The 20,554-nt window shown below is 39.6% G+C and overlaps 1 protein-coding gene across 1 annotated transcript in view; it reads right to left on the reverse strand.

Annotated features, from left to right (window-relative positions):
• LOC100561357 (netrin-4) overlaps positions 1-20,554 on the reverse strand; it is a 74,014-nt gene that overhangs the window by 8,040 nt on the left and 45,420 nt on the right. The window contains exons 4-9 of the mRNA XM_008105306.3: positions 14,817-14,943; positions 13,804-13,992; positions 8,105-8,318; positions 6,938-7,074; positions 5,198-5,266; positions 3,958-4,128 (exon numbers count right to left, since the gene is read on the reverse strand). Of these exons, the coding sequence (XP_008103513.1) occupies positions 3,958-4,128; positions 5,198-5,266; positions 6,938-7,074; positions 8,105-8,318; positions 13,804-13,992; positions 14,817-14,943 (907 nt within the window). The remainder of the gene's footprint in view (positions 1-3,957; positions 4,129-5,197; positions 5,267-6,937; positions 7,075-8,104; positions 8,319-13,803; positions 13,993-14,816; positions 14,944-20,554) is intronic.

Consider the following 20,554-nt stretch of genomic DNA (forward strand, 5'->3'; position numbering starts at 1 on the left):
GAAACTTCATTTAAAGAAATCATACTATATCTTCCATGGCACTACACCATAAATTATGGTTTATAATTCAACTCTAAGGACTTCCTGTCACCAGTCAGGGCAGAACATTAGCAGCATAATGCCACAGAGACTATTGGGCAAGGAGCCAGTCTGCTGTGCACAGCAGAAAATACTGGAGGAATGTGGTCGTGCCAAACCAGATTAGCGAGTGAGAATATGGACTATTTCCTAATTTTGTTTACCCACTCAGAGATGCTTTCTTCCCATCTCTTTCTAATAAAAGGGGTTGGTAAGCAATACTATATATATCTATATATATATCCAAAGAAGAAAGTGTGTGTAACTAAAACATATCATGGATGAAAGTATGACAAGTCTATATGTTGTATAGATATGAATTTTGTCACAATGGAACTAAATGTACTATGATCACTATGATATAGATTGTCCCATTACACAGTGTAATATTGACATTTCTCTTAGTGTCAGAAATATCTGTTTTACAACTGCATATGTCTCTTTTGGTTTTATGCAGATGGTAGTGTTCCCTTCCTCCCTGCACATTGATCAAAGCCTCCTAGACTTACTGTAGAGTTGATCCTGGCCTCCCCACAACCATTCCATGACTGGAGAAGAGGGATTCAGAGAGCACCTGGCTATGTTTTTGTAGTCAGACATGAGATATATTATCATCTGCTGACACCTCCAGAAATCCCTGACAGATCTTAACAGAGATTATAAGAATTTTGCGTTTGGCAATAGGGACACCGGCGGATGTCCCTTCAATTCCCTACCTCTCTCGCCAGGCTCTAGAACAATGGTTCCCAACGATAGGCTGCAAGACCTAAAATAAGGTCCGCGAGACATGCAGGGAAAGTCAGCTCTAGATTATTAAATATGGTTTTCTGTGGGCAAGCAGATGGCGACTACTGGATGGCATATGTTCTGTATCAGAAACTAGAGCTGAAGTGGTCTATCCAATACAATTTTCTGAATCAGCACCACAAATAACCAAACAATCTAAAGTTGATGAAAAAATTCATTCATAACCCTTTTGGCACTAATATTGGAAAGTGGTCCCTGTTCACGTGGTCCCTGGTCAAAATGGTCCTAGGTCAAAGTGGTCCCTGGTCAAAAAAAGGTTGGGAACTACTGCTCTAGAGTGGTGAGACATTGTGTCTACGGTACAGCCATATAAAAAACAGCCTCACTCATGTGGTTCATGAATGGTCAGCTGTAGTGCTGCATCTGTATTTATTACACTACATTGAACCATACAGGATACCGCCCAACATTTTTCCCTAAAGCTTTCTACTCCTCAAATGTGACACATCTATTTGTAGTGGAGGAAAGAAGAAAATGCTTGGCAAGTTGGTATTTCACGGTAATAAATACTCATCTCTAAAAATTTGAGGGTTCTTAAATCTTAGAGCCCTGGTGGTGAAGTGCATTAAAGCACTGAGCTGGAGACAGAAAGGTCCCAGGTTTAAACCCCGGGAGCAGCCGCTGTTAGCTCCAGCTCCTGCCAGCCTAACAGTTTGAAAACATGCCAATGTGAGTAGATCAATAGGTACCGCTCCGGTGGGAAGGTAACGGCGCACCATGCAGTCATGCCGGCCACATGACCTTGGAGGTGTCTACGGACAACGCCGGCTCTTCGGCTTAGAAATGGAGATGAGCACCAACCCCAGAGTCAGACATGACTGGACTTAACGTCAGGGGAAACCTTTACCTTTACCTAAATCTTACGACAAAGTTTAGCACATCTATCTGCGCATAACTCATGAGCAAAAGGGTTTGGGGGCACTGCTTTTCATGGCATGGACATGATTGGTGGCTAATTGCCGTTAAACAGGCTGTTTAACGGAGGGGGGTCAAAAGTTGGCAACTCTACCATTAGGTTGTTAATGAACAATTTAAGAGAGTTGGGAGACTGGGTTAAGAGACGCTTCACTTCATTTCTTGTGTCCCACTGACTCCACAGATCTAATTGCTTTGCAATTTTCAAGAGAAATCAATGATCTGCCAACCTACTTACTATAGGTGAACTGAGGGATAAGTAACATATATACACACACACCCCACTGAGCGATTTCTCCTTCAGTTTGACTTCAATTCTCTTTAAAAGACTATTGTCTTCCTCTGCCTTGGTTTATGGGGCTTGGCAAATAGAAACTCTAAACAGGGCTCTCAAAGAACACAATGAAATTGAATTAAAGGCATTCACGGGGAGCAGCTTCTCATGTTAATCATCATGACTGATTGGGTAATAAACATATATTAGACAAAACACTTCCTTTCAGTCAATGTGGATGTGTGTTTAATCTCAAGATTTTTTTAAAAAATATATATATAATTTATTTGTTGGTAAGTGATTGAAGGTTTTGGGGTCAAGGCAGCAGTGATCTTTGCTGCTTGCTCATCCTAACCTTAATGGAATCCTGAAGCTGTAAACAACTTCATTTTCTGGTACTTTGACTTCAAATGAAATACTTAGTCCAATGCATGTTCCCAGGCTTCAGCTTAAAAATGGCTTGTCCTAAGAAGTATTGTATATTTAATTTTAGACTCAATTGGAAGGAAGGAAGTGAGCTGGAAGGAAACAAGTAACAGACTCTGCCACTAAGTTGCAGTCCCAAGGTTGGAAATTATTTTTTGAACAGAAAAAAGTTGTAGATTTCTTACCACAAAAGTTATTTTCCCAATATAAAAAAGTCCCAGAGAATCCAAGTAAATACAACATCTTAATATGGTCACGTATTTCAGACTGGTATAACATGGGAAAGTTCCAACTTGGTGATGATAGGAAAATGTAGCTGAAACTAGTAAACGGTTCATGAGCTGCCCTAACCTACCCTCTGCTAAATGAAATGTGGAGAAACTGAAACCTGTAAAGAAGCAGTACTAAATTATTGTGAATTTGCAATATTGCTGAACCAGTTAAGAACATAAGTGTCTTACACTGAATAAAACTATAATCTATCTGGCCCAATACTGTCCATTCTGACTGGCAGTCACCATCCAGCCAAGGTCTTTCTCACAACATATTTTTATGTTCTTTAAAGTTAATTCCAACTTACAGTGATCCTAACCTAGAGTTTTCTTGGCATGATATATTCAGAGGAGATTTGCTGATGCTTCCTTCCAAACTGAGAAAGTCTGACTTGCCCAAAATCCCCCAATGGTTTAGTCCAGTGGTTCTCAACCTGCGGGTCCCCAGATGTTTTGGCCTTCAACTCCCAGAAATCCTAACAGCTGGTAAACTGGCTGGGATTTCTGGGAACTGTAGGCCAAAACACTTAGGGACCCACAGGTTGAGAACAACTGGTTTAGTGGAATGTCAAACCCTTATCTCCTAGAATCTTGCCCCAACATTCAAATCACTACAACATACTGGCTCCCAAATGTTACATGATTCCTTTAACTGTATCTGCTTGCTTAGTTTTTTATGTTCATTTTATATTTAATGTTAAGTATTTTATACCTTGAGTTCCATTTTGAGGCGAAAGGCGGGGTCTAAAGGCAATAAATGGAAGGTGCCAGGAATTGAGCCTGGCATTTGCTATAAACACAAAACATGTGCTCTACCAAGATGCTGTGAGAACTCCCCTGCCCATATCAAATTTTAGAAAAACACAATGTTCATGGGTGTTAAAGAAACTGTCTAAGATCTAAGATCCACAACTTGCAAGGAATGACTGTCCACATTATTAATCATGTTCCATTCAGATGCAGCACTCGGCACTGGTGGGGAGGAAAATGGATATACATTTTATAGGGAATCTTTATGCAGACTCTTTGACAAGTACAAATAAGGCTGCTTTACGCCTATAGATATGTTTATATGTAGACCACTGGGTTGGTTTGGTGAAATGATAAGGTTTATCAAACTCTTAATTTAAGAATCTTATAATACCATTCCTTCCCAGAAATGGTGTCACAATAGAAATGACTTACCAGGGTTTAGAATAGGGCACGTGCACCCTCTGTTGGTCCATGACTCTGGATAGATGCTCCGGTTACTTCTTGTGATTTTCACTTTGCCAGATTTCAGAACCTTCTTGACCTTCACAATGACTTCAGCATGAGTTCCTTTGTCATGAGCTGAAAGGATCTTTGCTTTTATCACTGGCAAAATTCATGGAGACAAATATGATGAATGTTACCCTTTGTACAATGTATGATTTTCATATTCAAAATGGACAAATTTGAAGGATTTACCATAGAGATATAATTCACCTGTTTTTGCAAATCTGGCATGGAAATTGGATTTTTGAGCATCTCAAGGCCCAAGTGAATGATACTGTCTTTTTAGAAAGGACAACTGAGGAAAGGGAGCAGGATGAGCCAAGACTGCAACGTGCAGGAAGAAGACTGCTTTCGTAGCAATCTTGATGCAAATCCACCCTTCCACTTGTTGTTCTTGCAAAGACAAAAGTACTCTTTGATGCCAATGGGCTGATTGTATGGTCTGGAAAGTCTGTGGGTATTTTTGCTCTATGTCTATTACTTGCTAAGGCTTAACCAATGAAACGACAATGCTTTGAAACCACCTGCTGAAAATTATTCCTGGAGTGGAGTGGAAAATGTCTGGATAGGATATACTCCATTCAGACTACTGCAACCAGCTCTACACAACAAAAAAGTTTGCAGCCAATGCAATATTCTAGCAGGTGTATTGCTGAGAAGAGCATTTCATTAGAAACAGAACAGCAACTGTAATGGAACTGGATAAGCTGCCAACACACTTTTGGTGTATGCTTATGTATAAGACCATAAATGGCCTGGGACTGTGAAAGAAAGGGGGTTTATCTCTGTATACATCTACTTGAGAACTACTACGGTTGAACCGTTCTGTGTATCACTAGTAGGAGCTGTATATTACACAGAAAAGCAAGAGGGCCTTGTCCGCTGTGGCATCTTGGTTGTGAGGTACCTTTCCCTTGAAGGCCTGTTTGGCATGGACATTAGCTCAATTTCAGTGCCTATTTGGCCTTTCTCCAAGACTAGACGATAGAGCTCCGAGACAGTGTACCCCCTTTTAAACTGTTTTCAATGGGTTCCAGACTATCTGAAATAGTTTTACATTATTTTTAAATGTTTGTTTTGCAATCCTGAGTTCTTTTGAGATAAATATTTTAATTAGGTAAATTAATTCATTAACAAATTAATGAAAGAAGGACTTTCATTCACTTACCATAAGCATATTTCATTTGGCAGAAATTGCTGGCACTTCCTAGTATCCTTTCTTTGCACACACACTTTTCTAGGCAGGGAACCACAGACCAAAATGTTTAAGGATGTGAGTCACATTCAAAAGGGAGAGAGGGAGGCAGAAAAAATAGTTATTTACATGAATATTTATCATATCTTTTTCAAATACCTGGATATTTGGTTAATGGATGCAGCTATGGAATTGCGGGGGGGGGGGGGGGGTAATAAACTGAAAATAAATTCAGAAAAGGTGGAAATTGTATGGGTGGGCAATTCTAAGATCTGGGTGTCTAAGTGGGATTGTGCTCTCTCTAAACAAACCAGTAAATCATTTGAGCATTTCTGCTGAACCCACTTTATCATTGGGGGCCCAGTGAGCTCAATGAACCGGAGTACTCATTTCTGACTATACCTATTTCTGGCTATGGATAGTTCGCCTACCACTTGTATGCAGAACTCAGAAGTAATGTGTCAAAACATGCTACTTTTGTGAGTAACAAGGAGAAAACAGTATCCTCTTGGCACATTTACTGTTTAACACTAGCACAGTATTGTTTGTTCTATGGTAACATAGAACATTGACTCAATACTTTTAAAATACAGTAGAGTCTCGCTTATCCAACCTTTATTTATCCAATGTTCTGTATTATCCAATGCAGTCTGCCTGCCACCCGGATCCACAGCTGTTTCTCTAGGCAGCAACGCGCAACAGGCCAACATGTCCAACAACAACGTAAGTGCAGCCACACTCCCAAACAAGTTGCAGACTTGTTGTAAAACATGATGTTTTGGTGCTTAGTTTGTAAAATCATAATGTAATTTGATGTTTAATAGGCTTTTCCTTAATCCCTCCTTATTATCCAACATTTTCACTTATCCAACATTCTGCCAGCCCGTTTATGTTGGATAAATGAGACTCTACTGTAACTTTTTAACAGGTTTTAGAAAGAGGCATCTTTTTAAGGATTTGTAAAAAAAATGACATACAGGCAATCCCGAGTTACAAACATCCAACGTACAAACGACTGATAGTTAAGAACGGGGGGAGGGGTGGTGGTGGTGAGACAACAGGAAGTGAGAGAAATCTATCCGTCAGGAAATTCCTGAAAGAGTTGTCATGGGAAAAAGGTATCTCAGCTGAAGCTTCCTCACCAATCCTTGTTTCTATAACAAGTCACACTTTTCAAAATCCAGTTATCATGGAAACAGAAAATGAGGTGAAATTTTCTGAACAGGGGCACAGAAAACAAAACAATCACAGGGGTGTTAACCCTTCCCTATGCTATCCAGAGCGCACGTGTGTGTGTGTGTGTGTGTGTGTGTATGTATATATATGTGTGTGTGTGTGTGTGTGTGTGTATGGCTGGAGGTACACTTAAAATGTACCTGTTCCAACTTGAATACAAATTCAATTTAATACAAACCTACAGAACCCATCTTGTTTGCAACCTGGGGATTGCCTGTATTACTCGAAAACCTGTACGAATGTTAATTTTAATGCATAATAATGCATATTAATAAAGACAACATGTCAACTACTACAGTACTTGAGCCCTTATTTCATGGTAAATGTATAGTCAGTACTTAAAATCTATTTTGAAAATTCTAAATACTGTTTTCTTTAGCTAGCAAAGCTGTGGTTATTTTGGTGTATCCTTTGCAAATCTATACATTTCAAAAGGTATTTCTTGACTTCTTGGGAAAAAAGTACATAAATTCATACCTGGATGTCTTAATGCAGAAAATCCCTGTTCATTGTCATTCCACTGCCACTCATCGTCACTTTCATTAGCTGGAGATTGAATGAGATCAGGGATTCTCCCACCGATTGGAATATTGAAAAAAGCCTGGTTGTCATAACTGGAAGGAGGAGAACAAAAAGAGCTAAAACAGAGATCTTCTTGCTGGGTATGATGTGCTTGCTATCCAGCCTGTGGCGCAGGCTGGATAGCAAGCCAGCTGCAACAAATCACTCTGACCAAGAGGTCATGAGTTCGAGGCCAGCCCGTGCCTGCGTCTTGTCTCTGTCTCTGTCTCTGTTCTATGTTATGGCATTGAATGTTTGCCTTTATGTGTGCAATGTGATCTGCCCTGAGTCCCCTTCAGGGTGAGAAGGGTGGAATATAAATGCTGTAAATAAATATAAATAAATAATTATTGAGTCATGAGGTAGTTGAAGGATCAAACTAGGTGACATATTTTGAATGTCAGTAGAAGAGGTGCTTCTTCAAATTTAGAGAGATACATTCATTATATCACATATTTTTCTTTACCTCCACACCTTGCATTTATTGTGGGGTTTTTTTTATCATTGGTTATTAGCAAGTAAACATGGGCTAAATTTGAAAGTGTTATTGATGAGGTACATATTCTCCATAATTGGAGAAAAATAATATTAATTTCATGGAATACACATTCCATTAAGTTCACAGGTTTGAGAACTAGCCTGAACTTAGTTTCATTCCCCTACTAGTCAATGATAAAAAGCCAAGGCCAGCACCAACATTTTGATGAATTACATTGAACTCGTGTAAGAATCAGCTAATAGTTGTGATTGAATTTTAAAACCCAACCAGCTCATCCTGTAATACAGCAGTCATACTGGGAACTAAACGGAGGCTGCTATACTTTAGACATATCATGGGAAGACATGGATCACTAGAAAGACTAAAATGCTTAGTAAGGTAGAAGGCAGTAGGAAAAGAGAAAGACCACATTACTAATGAATAAATTCAATCAAGGAAGCTGTGGTTGTGTTGAGTTTGCAAGAGTTGAGGAGAGAGTAACTTGGGAGTTCTGTCATTCTTAGAATCACCATAAGTCAAAATCAACTTAATGGAGTCATCAACAAGATCTAAGATTCTCAATTCACCACCCACAGTTTGCTCACCTATTGAGACATTCTCCAGTCTGCTTGTCACAGTCTCTGGCACAATCGCAAGGTCGACAGCCATGTTCTCCAAAGCCCCAGTATCCCAAGAGGCACCTGTCACACTTTGGGCCTGCAACACCAGCCTTGCAGTAACAGAATCCTGTTTTGGGATGGCATTTCCAGCTCTGATTGAAGGTGGCACTCACTGTACCCATGGGATGACAAGAGCAGGCTAGGAAAATAAAAAAAGTTTGACATAAGAAAGCCATAGTCAGAGTGGATGGGTGGAATCTCTGTAAGGTTTTCATACAAGCTCTGTATGTCAGAATGGTAAACACTATATTCTCCAATGAGAGATAAAACAATTATGCAATACTGGCACAAGTCTTCATTTTCAATAGGATTGTACTGTAATTAGGATGAAATATCATTACTAAAAAGAATCAGAATCCTTGATTATGTATCCCAACAAAAACAATTTATTGATGTTTTGGTTTTTAGGCCTATTCTTGGGGTTATTTGGGATGTTGAATCAGAAAATTGCATTGCATAGAATGCTTCAGCTCCGGTTCTTTTAGATATGGTTGTCATGATTTTCTACGGGTCAGCAGATGATGAGGGGTATTTGATGTGTGTTTTGTATTTCACAAACTGGTGTCATTTTTGGCATAACACCAGTCAAAAATGCCCAGAAACATGTCTAACATTTGAGGCACCAAATGTGTTTTGACCTGGATTATTAATTATTTTCTGTACACTTCCTGTATGTGTATTTGTGTGTGTGTGTGAGGGGGGGGGGGGGTCCATTGCTCTGGAATATTTACATTCTACTGATGCAGCTCTTCCCTTTCTAGAATTCTGTATCTGGGACACAACTGTACTGAACTGCCAAACAATTCAAAATGTACACAAGAAGCATAGCTCACCATTCAGTGTGCCAATTCTACTTCTGTCATTGAGAAAGAAACCAGCTCAGAATTTTGATCAGATTCTCGGAATGGTGGATGCTACCTAAACAACCCTCCCCACCTTCAAAATACCTGAAAATGTCCGAAAGTTGTTTGTTTTTGGTGAACCACTGGTTCATTTTCAGGGGCAAGGGGGGGGGGGGGAAGCTGGCAGAAGTTACTCTCCACAGTTTCCCACACTTGTTCTTATTTCAAAGGACATCTGAAAGCAATCTGTTCTTTCCAAGGCATAATGTTGGGTGGGGAGGAAAAAAAGAGGGAAAGGGGTGTTAGAGAAAATTGAGATAAAAGAGTGTTTGAAGATAAATGTGTCTGAGAGAATAAAAAGAGATGGGAGAAAGATAAAAGGAAAGGGTCTGACTACAGTGACAAAAAAGATTCAGTTTGGCATTGCATTTTCCCAATTCGGCATTGATCCTGCAGCAACCCTGTTAACCCTACATTGGTGAGACTACCAGAACAGGCCACACATTTCTTCCTGTCAAAGTAACATCACTAGAAGGGGGTAGTCCATAATTTCCAATCATTTGCATTATTTTTAGTCACATGTCTATATCCTCCAGACTGTTTGCTATCTTATGTCTCTGCTCCCCATGGTTTTATTCTTATCTTTTTCTCACCCCAAGTTTTAACTGAGTGTTCATGCGGCCCACCCTGTTATATTGCTTTTTGATTTTGTGTTGTACTGTACATGATTAATTTTTGTATTGTTGTAATTGTATTATGATATGTTGTTTTTATATTTTGCTATATTGTATTGTCCTGGGCATGGCCCCATGTAAGCCGCCCCGAGTCCCCGTTGGGGAGATGGTGGCGGGATATAAATAAAGATTATTATTATTATTATTATTATTATTATTATTATTATTATTATTATGATGTTTGTGGACACTCCATTTCCCTCCCCTCCCCCCATCTTGCATGGAAATATACATATCTTCCATCAAGCAGGAGTACCCTAATACTAACATACTACTATGCAAGTATCTGTACATAAGCACATTCTTAAAAATACTTTAAAATTCAGCTGAGAAATAATTTAAAATTCAGCCCACCACTTCCTGATGGGAATTCTCACATTCATCCAACCAACCAGTTCTGCCCACCAAATAACTTCTCCATCCAATTCAACAGTGAAGTGATGCTGCCTGGAGGGCCGGCTACATACCAAAAATCCAGATTTTCCATAAAACTATGAGGTAAAAGGCAATCCTTTAGGCTTAATCTTTTTTTAAAAAAAATGTATTAAAGCCCAAAAAACAGATTCAAGCCCAAAGGAATGCCCTTTACCCCATAGTTGCAAGCAATCATTGCAAGCAAATAAGTAAAAAAAATTTGTTTGAGGAATGTAATGCTTAAATGGTAAATCCGTTTTTTAGTTTTGTATAGACAAGCCCAAAGAGAAGGGAGTGATTGAAAAAAAATGTTGGAAAGTGCTGTACTTTGCAAATAAAAGTATCACATCTTGAGGTATAGGATTGCACTGTAAGCTAATTATCACATGGTAAAAATCATGTAATGCTTTATGTAATCACAGTGTAAAACACAGTTATGTGAATTGTTCCTCATGTTCTTGAATTCCTCTTCCTGTCATTACTAGATGTTCCATTTCCATTTTTTTTCTTCTGATGGAAGGCAACATAAAAGTCTGATGATTCATTATTTCTATTGGTTAGTTTTAAAGTCAGGCGATCCGGTTGTGGATCTCCAGGGTCAACTCAGTTCCAGGCAAATGCTAAAACAAAGCTGCGCGCATGGGCTGCCAGTCTTTCAGCTGCAGTTTAATACCAGAAGAGTACAGGGAAGGTCAGAGATGAGCAATTTAACAAGATGATTTGAAGTGACAGTTAGGCTCATATTTATGATTCTGACTGGGATTTTTTTGCTCTTCTTCATTTTAAAAGGAATGTCTGAGCGTTCCTACCAATAGGAAGTCAGCAAAGGAGGATTTGGCTTGCATCGGAGCTTCCAAATGGTTATACAACACATTTTTTCCTTCTTGCTGGTGATTAAGAGAGAATGTGCTCTGTAGTTATGACTAATGCTGAGATTCCTTCAGAGCAGAATCCGGTGCATTTTTCTTCTTAGGAGCCGCAGGGCCTTTTACAGTTGAGCCTAGCCTCTTTGCTCTGGTTGGAAGAACATGCTTAAAGCAAGGATTAATCAAGTATTTCATTCAGATTTTTCATATGTTTTCATTCCTTAACCCGGTATCCACTGGGGAAATAGGAAAGGTTTGAATGTCCTCCCCCTTCTTGAAGTATTTTTTCCTCTTCTGTCCTTCTTTGATTTCTCATAAGAGAGATGAGAACTGTATTGCTCATCTCACAAAAATCTGTGCTATCTGCTATGACAAATTTGTTATTTTCCTCTTTGCTTTTTCACAGCATCAAAAGAACACCAACACCACATATTTAGCATACTGTTTTTCAGCAAAACAAATTCACTAAAGATAGTTAGATAGACTTGACCTCATCACACAGGCCGCCGAAATCGCCATGCATTGTGGCAAATCCAGGAACCGCTGTGATAAAAGTCACTTTGGAAGAGAACATTTCAAAGTACCTATGTCTAAGCTCTCCTTAGGCAGAAAGTAACTGTAAGTGCTTTTTTAAAAAAAAAATGAGAAAACTTAGCTTCAGTTTCATCCAAGTCTAATGTTCAATGGTTCACAGGTTGAATACTTAGTAAATAATGGTTTTATTTCCATATTGCTGCTTTGTAAAAGAATATCGAGTAACACATCCTTCTGCCCTATGTCAGACTTAGTTTAAGTTAGACATACATTTTTTTCAACTGCCGGAAGATGTGAAATTCAATCTTGTGAAACAATGACTTTAAAAAGCCTTGCTCTTAGAATGCCTTCCCAGAGTAAGAAAAGTACCTGGGTGTCAAGCAAGATGGTTGGGCAGACCATTACGTTGGCTGGGCAGCTCCTCCCTCACTGTGCTCTCATAAAAAGGTTAAAAGTAGATGAATGAGGAAAGGGCATGGAGGCTGAGCTGGCATTGGCATTTAGCAGAGGCAAAGACAAAAGAGCCAAAACAGAGGGTGTGTTGTGTAGCAGTACAAGCCGCCCCACAACTGCAATGTGAAAGCACATGTAACTTGAGTGTAAAGGAAACTATGTTCTTGTCTATCAAAGTGGAACATCAGAAAACAGGTGGTTACTTCATTGAAAAAAATGTTACAGTGAAAATAGATGCAAATGCAGTAGAAAATGAAAGCCAAGCTATGCCCTGTACGATCAGTTTAATTAATAGCAAATCAAATACCAGCTCAACCATCAGTCCTTGTTCTATACCAGAATTCAGCACAGATTCATAAGTAAACCTTTTTCAAACATTACATTAGCATATTGCATGTGAAAAGTACAGCATCTGACTCTATTGGGGACCTCTAAGGAATCCCCAGAGATCTCGAAACTCCTGAATCCCTGCACCATGTATGAAATGTATGAAAGTACATCAAAATCACTTCCAAATGTAACTATTTAGTGTGCCCAGAGCCCTTTAAAATGCATAAGATTTCCCCCCCCCCCAAGAGCAAAAACTGATAATTGGATATAGATATCTGTTTCCCTGAGAAGTGAATTTAAAAAATCATCACTGCCTTCCATGAATTCTTCTACTTTTGCTTTAGAAGAGAAGACTGGCCAGGTGATAGGGCTGCCAAAGGTTGGAAAGGGTGAGAAGGCACACAACAACACTGACAGGCACTGTGATCACCAGGGTGTGCAATACCTTAGAAAACTATAGGATATATACCTTCAAGGATTTCAACCTGGAAAAGCAATGGAAACTATTAGAACTATAGAATAACAGAGTTGGAAGAGACCTCATAGGGCATCCAGTCCAACCCCCTGCCAAGAAGCAAGAAATTGCATTCAAAGCACCCCCGACAGATGGCCATCCAGCCTCTGTTTAAAAGCCTCCAAAGAAGGAGCCTCCACCACACTCGGGGGCAGAGAGTTCCATTGCCAAACAGCTCTCACAGTGAGGAAGTTCTTCTTGATGTTCAGGTGGAATCTCCTTTCCTGTAGTTTAAAGCCATTGTTCCGCATCCTACTCTCCAGTGCAGCAGAAAACAAGCTTGCTCCCTCCTCCCTATGACTTCCCCTCACCTATTTATACATGGCTATCATGTCTCCTCTCAGCCTTCTCTTCTGTAGGCTAAACATGCCTAGCTCTTTCAGCCGCTCCTCATAGGGATTGTTCTCCAGACCTTTGATCATTTTAGGTGTCCTCCTCTGGACACATTCCAGCTTGTCAACATCTCTCTTCAATTGCGGTGCCCAGAATTGGACACAGTATTTAAAATAAATAAATGCATGGAACAAATAGCTACCTCTTAAGTGAAGAATGAATACATTCTATTTCTGCTGTATCTAAACCAGAATATGACTTGCCTAAGGTCACCCAATGGGTTTATCTCTCAGCTTTCAGTGGAAGACAAAAGCAAACTTTGCTTGAACAAATCTTCTTAAGAAAGCCTTGTGATAAGGTTGCTGTAAGTCAGAAATGACTTGACAGCACACAACAACAACACAAAACAGCTTTCACTGTGCATTCTCTATATTAGTGGTTCTCAACCTGTAGGTCCCCAGATGTTTTGGCCTTCAACTCCCAGAAATCCTAACAGCTGGTTATCTGGTTGGGATTTCTGGGAGTTGTAGGCCAAAACACCTGGGGGCCCACAGGTTGAGAACCACTGCTCTATATTGTGTTCAGGGAGGAGAGAGAGACTTACGTTTGCAAATCTGTGGGGAAGAAATGGGCTTCCCCCTGTCTCTGTAAAAACCTGGCTTGCATCTCTGACACCGGTTGCCTTCTGTGTTGTGCTTGCAGTTGTCACAGATGCCTCCACTCTTCTTTCTTGATGCCAGCCAGACACTTCGGTCAAAATGGCAGCTATCAGCATGGTTGTGACAGCGGCACTCTGGGTTTTGACAGGAAGAAATTTTAAACATTCTTATGAATAACCGTATCATTCAAACATATAATTCAGATTTTGGAAAGTTACTTTTTTAGACTAAACTACAGGAACCCCCCTGCAAACATATCTTCCTGCAAGTTATATTTATTTATTGACCCTTTTGTTGGTTGGTGAGAAGATCCTTGAAACTATCATGAGATTTGGGGATTTAAGGTTTATATGTAGCACAGAGGTGCAGAATGGAGCTAGAACTACACTTTTGCAGAACTATAGTTAACAAATCTTCTTTGCTGACCCCTTCCACACAGCTGAATAAAATCCCACAATATCTGCTTTGAATTGGGATATATCGCAGTGTGGACTCAGATAACTCAGTTTAAAGCAGATATTGGGGGTTATTCTGCCTAGATGTTCTGGGTTATATGTCTGTGTGGAAGGGACCTCCCCAAACTTTGTGTGAATATTTGAAACCACAAACGTGTAATAATTAACCCTATTATTTTCAGTGGGATGGATGACAGAGGTGCCATGAAAAGGGTGTACCTTGTAAAGGAATAATTGAATACTTGAAGTGGAATCCCAGTTCTATAACTATGTAGTGTGATAGGACCCATATATGTGCACATGCAGAGAGCAAGGGACACAGAAAGCGAGAGACTAAATGGGTCGTCATGCAGTTACTTAGCAATCCATTTCCCATCTGCTGCTGAAGCACCATAAATCTGTACTCAGTGAATTGTCTCTCATAAGACTTGGCTACTGGGCAGAATGATTTATTATTTTACAATGCTCTATACCCCAACTCTCTTTTCCTCATGCCCACATACTTCTGCATTCATTGGGTGCCCCTGTTTTTCCATCGCCTGGCTCCCATGGCTGGTCATTGTATAATGGAGCACATCTCTCACAATGGTGTCCTGCAGTGTTGTGTCTGCACACACACCTCCCATGGACCTGATGAAGCAATAAATAACTGAATAAATAAGTGCAATACAATCACACAACTACAACTGTAAAAGAAATGGAGAGTTCCAAAATAAATACAAAGGCAGACTTGAAAGAGCAATGGAAGCAAGTGAAGTATTGCACCCCAAAGGGCCATTTGAGTGAACAGTCTGTTGAAATGTTCCCTCAAAGTGCCATACATTCAGTGCATGAAAGGGGCAATGCAACCACGTCTCCAGCCCCCTCTCCAAACGTTTTGCACCCCACTGGCCAGAGGAGTCCCAAGAGACACAGAGAAGAAGCATTTTGTGAAACAACTCAATTGAGTCCTAATTGTGGGAATGAAACTGACATGGAAGGTCCAGGAGAAAAAATGGGAAAATCAGAAGAAAACGTTTTTCTGTTTTTCTCACAGACTTGAAAAATTGAGTTATGGAGTATTTTTATTTTAAAATTATGAATGCAATGTTTAATATAAGGCATTCATTATTTGTCTGCTCCCAAATCATTTCTTAAAAGCTATGTAAAAAGAAGGTTTTGATTTTATTTATCATGTCAGAAGCAAATTGAGAAAGCAGCTATAATGTATGAAAAACCACAAATTAAAAACTTGGCATTGTACTAAATTGTAGCAAGTGGACTGTGGTTTGCTCTTCTCCACACTCGCATTTCATAAAGGCTTTGATGTTAGATTATCAGATCATTACAATTCCTGCTTTTAGCTTCCCTTTCTAAGTTATTTTAAGGTATAAATATATCTGTTTGACACTATGAAGACAAATTAGTTTTCTATTTTATTAATGTTGGTGGTTTAATCAGTATCCTGAAACCAACAAAACCAAATAAATTCTTTATAGTTTGGGTACTCCTTATACCTGATAACATATATGTATATAATATTAAAGTAAATTCATTTTGTAATTATACTCTAAATAAAATGTACCTTTAATATACCCAACAGGATGATGTTATGCTAAACCAATTTATATATACAGTGAGTCCTCACTATCCACTGATGTTTGGTTCCAGGATCCCTGGGATACAAAAGGCAGGCATTCAAGTCCCATTATATACAATGGCATAATAACAATGGCAACCCCTATATAAAATGGCAAACAATTCAAGTTTTTGCTTTTTGGATTTTTTTTTAAAAAACACTATTTTGAGCCATGGTTGGTTGAATTTGTGGATGCAGAACTCAATTATGTTACACATAATTTCTTCCTAAATTTCTTCAATTTCTTCAATAATTTCTTCAATTCGTAAAGCATACTAATGTTGCATTTTTCAATTATTCTATAAATTTCTGGGGTTTCCAGTCAAAAAATAGAAAAGAAAATCATTTTAAACATGGATCAATTGTCCATTCTGGTTTAACACTGAAATCTCAAGTGTGTGGAATATTGGTGAAGTTGGGAGACAGGTCAGAGCTTGGAAAGTTAACTTTTAAAAGTAGGCAAGTGGTTTGTTTAGTTAAAGTCTTGGTTATTGTTGTTTTTGCATTGTTAAAGGAATACTTGCTTTCCCTTTTTGAAAGTTACTAAAACAATTTCTTTCAAACAGTTTTCACATATCTGAATGTAAAAAGTCACTGGCCTACATACAAATCAAACTCCCACTCCCATTTGTCTCATTATCCATAGTATATGCCAACAGTAAGCAACTCAGCACTTAGATGACACTCTTTCTCCCTTATTTAGTGAAGCTAAAGCAACATAACCATAAAACAAGTCATTTACTACAACATCACAAAAAGAGTGCTGATATCTCTTTAGTTACAACTGTGATATAATTTATGCATGGAGTGCTGTGTATGCATGGGCTGTATGGCCGTGTTCTAGCAGCATTTTCTCCTGACGTTTCATCTTCATCTGGATCCTCAATGAGAAAAACCATAGCTACAGTCTCCTTCCTATCATCTACATGGGCTGGGATGCCAAGTGTTAAAGTTATGCAAGGATGCTTCTGCCTCACTGCATGTTATATATAAAAGTGAAATCTGAGATTTCATTTCTGACAGAGGCATGAATGTAATCTAAATCCCTATAATCACTCCACGAATGCCAGTGGCAGCTTGCTACAGTGCTTCCTCCTCTTCCTTTTTTTTTCTTCAAGAAAAGCCCAAACATCCATGTTTCCCCTATTCCCCAAGCAGAGCAGGTAGAAGAGAAACTGGCAAGAAGGGAGATCTTCAAAACAAAACACAACAGTATGAAACCAGCTCCATCATGTTGCTCTCTCCTGTCCTAGGCCGCTGCCAATTCACTTCAGCAATTCATCCTTCTCTCCCTTCATTCCTAATCCCTTTAGATCAGATATGGTGACAGGCTAAGTCTGATGCCATTGCTCCTCTGCAGCCAGCTGGCAGATTTGCTGTGCCCAGACCGGTTGGCTGCCTCCTCACGGAAGGCTGAGCACAAACTTCGGGGTGTGTATTTCTTTCTCCCTCCTTTTCCCTCTCCACACTTGGCTCTAATATAGCCTCCAGGGAGGATGTTGGGTACAATTCGGAGCATATTATATAGACCACCTCTCTAGAGGGTTGCAGAAGAACAGTGGCTCTGTTTAAAATCCAAACGTGATTATAATTTAAGAAGTGTTTTTTGGGGAGGGGGGAGGTGAGAAAACAATTGAATCACTGGCTTTAGCACTCAGTTGAACCAAAGAGGCTTTAACATCCAGTTCAATAAAGTGCAGGACTGGAGGAAGTGGGAACGGGATGAGACAAAACAAAGACTGAACAAAGAGAAATAGAGACATTACATACGTCTTGTTGTGTGCCTTCAAGTTACTTCTGACTTATGATGACCCTAAGGCAACTCTATCACAGGTTTTTGTTTAGAGCAGCTTTGCCATTCCCATTCTCTGAGGCTGAGAGTGTGTGATTTGTTCAATAATTTAATCTAAATCCCTTTAATCTCACCAGTGACAGTTTGCTACACTGTTTCCTCCTGCTATTTTTTTTAACAAGGAAAGCCAAAACAGCCATGTTTCACCCACTCCCCAACTTAAGCACAATCATTTTGAGTAAGAGACATTGGAATGAGGGGAGATCTCCAAAACAAGTTCCAGTGGTTTAGCAGAGATTCAAAGTTTCTTCTCCCAGAAAGCATTGCAAGAGGGAGCTGCACGCAGAGCAACAGATTCACCCTGCTGCTCCCTCTTTCCTTCTCAGAAGCCAGACAAAGCAGGATGCTTCACCTGGCCTTTTTGATAAGGTTGTTAGTCCAGCAGATGCTGGTTGCTCTTCACTCCTTCCAATACCAGGGCAATGGCAGACAGAATGGAAGGAGGACCTTCCCTCAGCTGTTGGCATGTAGCTGCCTGTTCCTCTAGGACTCTGGATCCAGCTTTGCAAATAAAGGGTTACATGTGCAGCTAGCCTCAGATCCCCAAACTAAATAGCTGCTTTTGACTGTAGAAGAGTAGAGGAATGTCCATGAATATGGGGCTCTCCTTCCATAAACACAGACATCATAATGACAGGCATTTTACTAGTCGATAACAACCAGCACCTTGAATGGGGGCCCAGAAGCTAACTGGCAGCAAGTGCAATTGAGCAAGAATAGGATTAATGTGCCCACTGTGATTCCGCTCTGGTCACAATGGTTAGATTTCTGGATCCCAATCAACAATTCCTTTTGTTCACAGCCAGCATCACCGTGCTGATAAAAGAATGGAAGTTACACTCTGAAAGAAAAAAGGAGCACATTTGCTGGCTCATTTGTGACATAGCTTGTTGTCTGCCCAATGTGTATTTCCATTTGTTTTCAGCTTATGCTTCCTTCCTCTCTTGTTTACTCCCTTTAGCCTTCTTTATCCAGTTGACGATGGCTATAGTTGTTAGTACCACCATCGCTATTTCCTGGCCAGCATTAATATTTTTGGGGGATAACTTCCTCTCTCTGGGATTATTGAATGAGTGTTGGATACTGGAATCATTCCAGAACTGGGCAACTGTTGCCGATTCACCAAAAATATTTGTCTTTGGGCTGCACGCTCACTTTGTAGCGTTGCCAAAGCAATGCTGGTCACAGAGAGATTTGCATGTCATCAGAAGCCAGTCACTTGTGGGCCTTGAGGAAGGGACAGCCTTTTTGTACTAGGTTTCCTTCTAAGTAATACAAATTCACATCTGCCTCATGAGTTGGAAAGAAATCTCTATTTGGTGAATACCAAATCTCTCTTTGGTATTCAGTAAGAAGGAATGGAACTGTAGCATGAGTTGCTTTTGTATAATTAAGATGAATAAAGGGGAAGGTTGTGGCCATTTTAAATAATCAAGAAATCAGACATAGTCTTAGGGGTCGGCCAACTGGGCATGTGTTTTGGACTTCAAGATGAATGAGGTACTGAATTGAATTTTGTAGATTCGCTGAATTGATTATCTGGAGTGAGTGAGTGAATTGGGAAACTTCCTTTTCCCAACCTTCTCAAGGAGGTCTGAGCATTAACTGAAAAAACAAATATCTACAAATAAGCTTTTGAAGGATATGACTTTTTTCCATTTCCAGTGTAATGTTACTTTCTCCAAAAATCAGCCATTCACAGCTTTACTTTGTCAGGCTTTACAGTTTTAGCTTACTGCAGCTGCTTGGATATAACTCCTCCCAACCCGTGCATTGCTCCCTTCATCCATGCACCCACTTTTTAAAATGTCCCCCCGCCCCCAGGAAAAATTGAACTATTGCATGAATTCAGAATCTTGTGAGATTGGGGCCTCACAGTCAAGTTTTTCTTTTTCAAGTTCACAAGTACTGGCCCTACAAATACTTCAAATATTAATAATAAATGCATTTTTACAATTACACTCTGTTTCTTATTTTGTGTATTGTGCACGGTTGAGGTGTACTTCTGAATGGCAAAGCTTGTTTTGTAATTCACAATCATGAATGAACTCAAAATTTTGCAAAATGGAAATTTTGCAGACAAAGTGACTCTTTGGTGAACTTCCGCCAGACTTGAGCACTTCATGATACCATGTTTCCCTGAAAATAAGACAGTGTCTTATATTAATTTTTGCTCCCAAAAACGTGCTAGGTCTTATTTTCAGAGGATGTCTTATTTTTCCATGAAGAAGAATTCACATTGTCGAACCAAAAAAAATTGAAGATTTATTATATACTGTTCAGTAGTTGTCATCACAAACCAGCATGACCAGATAAACTGTGAATCCTATCAAGAATTTGTTACTACCACTATTTCCATGTACAACACTCTATGGTACGTACATTTATCGATCCTGCATGCTCTGGTGTCCTGTTTGGCAGGCATGCTACCAAACAAAAACTTTGCTAGGTCTTACTTTCGGGGGAAGCCTTATATTTAGCAATTCAGCAAAACCTCTACTATTTTCAGAAGATGTCTTATTTTCAGCGAAACAGGGTAGCTATGAAAGGGGGAAATGCAAATAAAAAACACTTTTTAAAAATATGAGAAAACGCCTGTCTAGAAATCTCTAGGTTCTCCATTGAACCTCTATGGTCAGCTTCCAATACACTCACCCTGCATAACTTAGAGATTCTTAGACAGGACATATGAAGCCAATCTGCAAAATATCAAACCCGCAAAGGTTAAACCTGCAAATGTGGATGGGCAACTGGGTCTGGGTCATCGGAAA

The sequence above is a fragment of the Anolis carolinensis genome, chromosome 2 (genome assembly GCF_035594765.1).
Source record: "Anolis carolinensis isolate JA03-04 chromosome 2, rAnoCar3.1.pri, whole genome shotgun sequence".
NCBI lineage: Eukaryota > Metazoa > Chordata > Lepidosauria > Squamata > Dactyloidae > Anolis > Anolis carolinensis.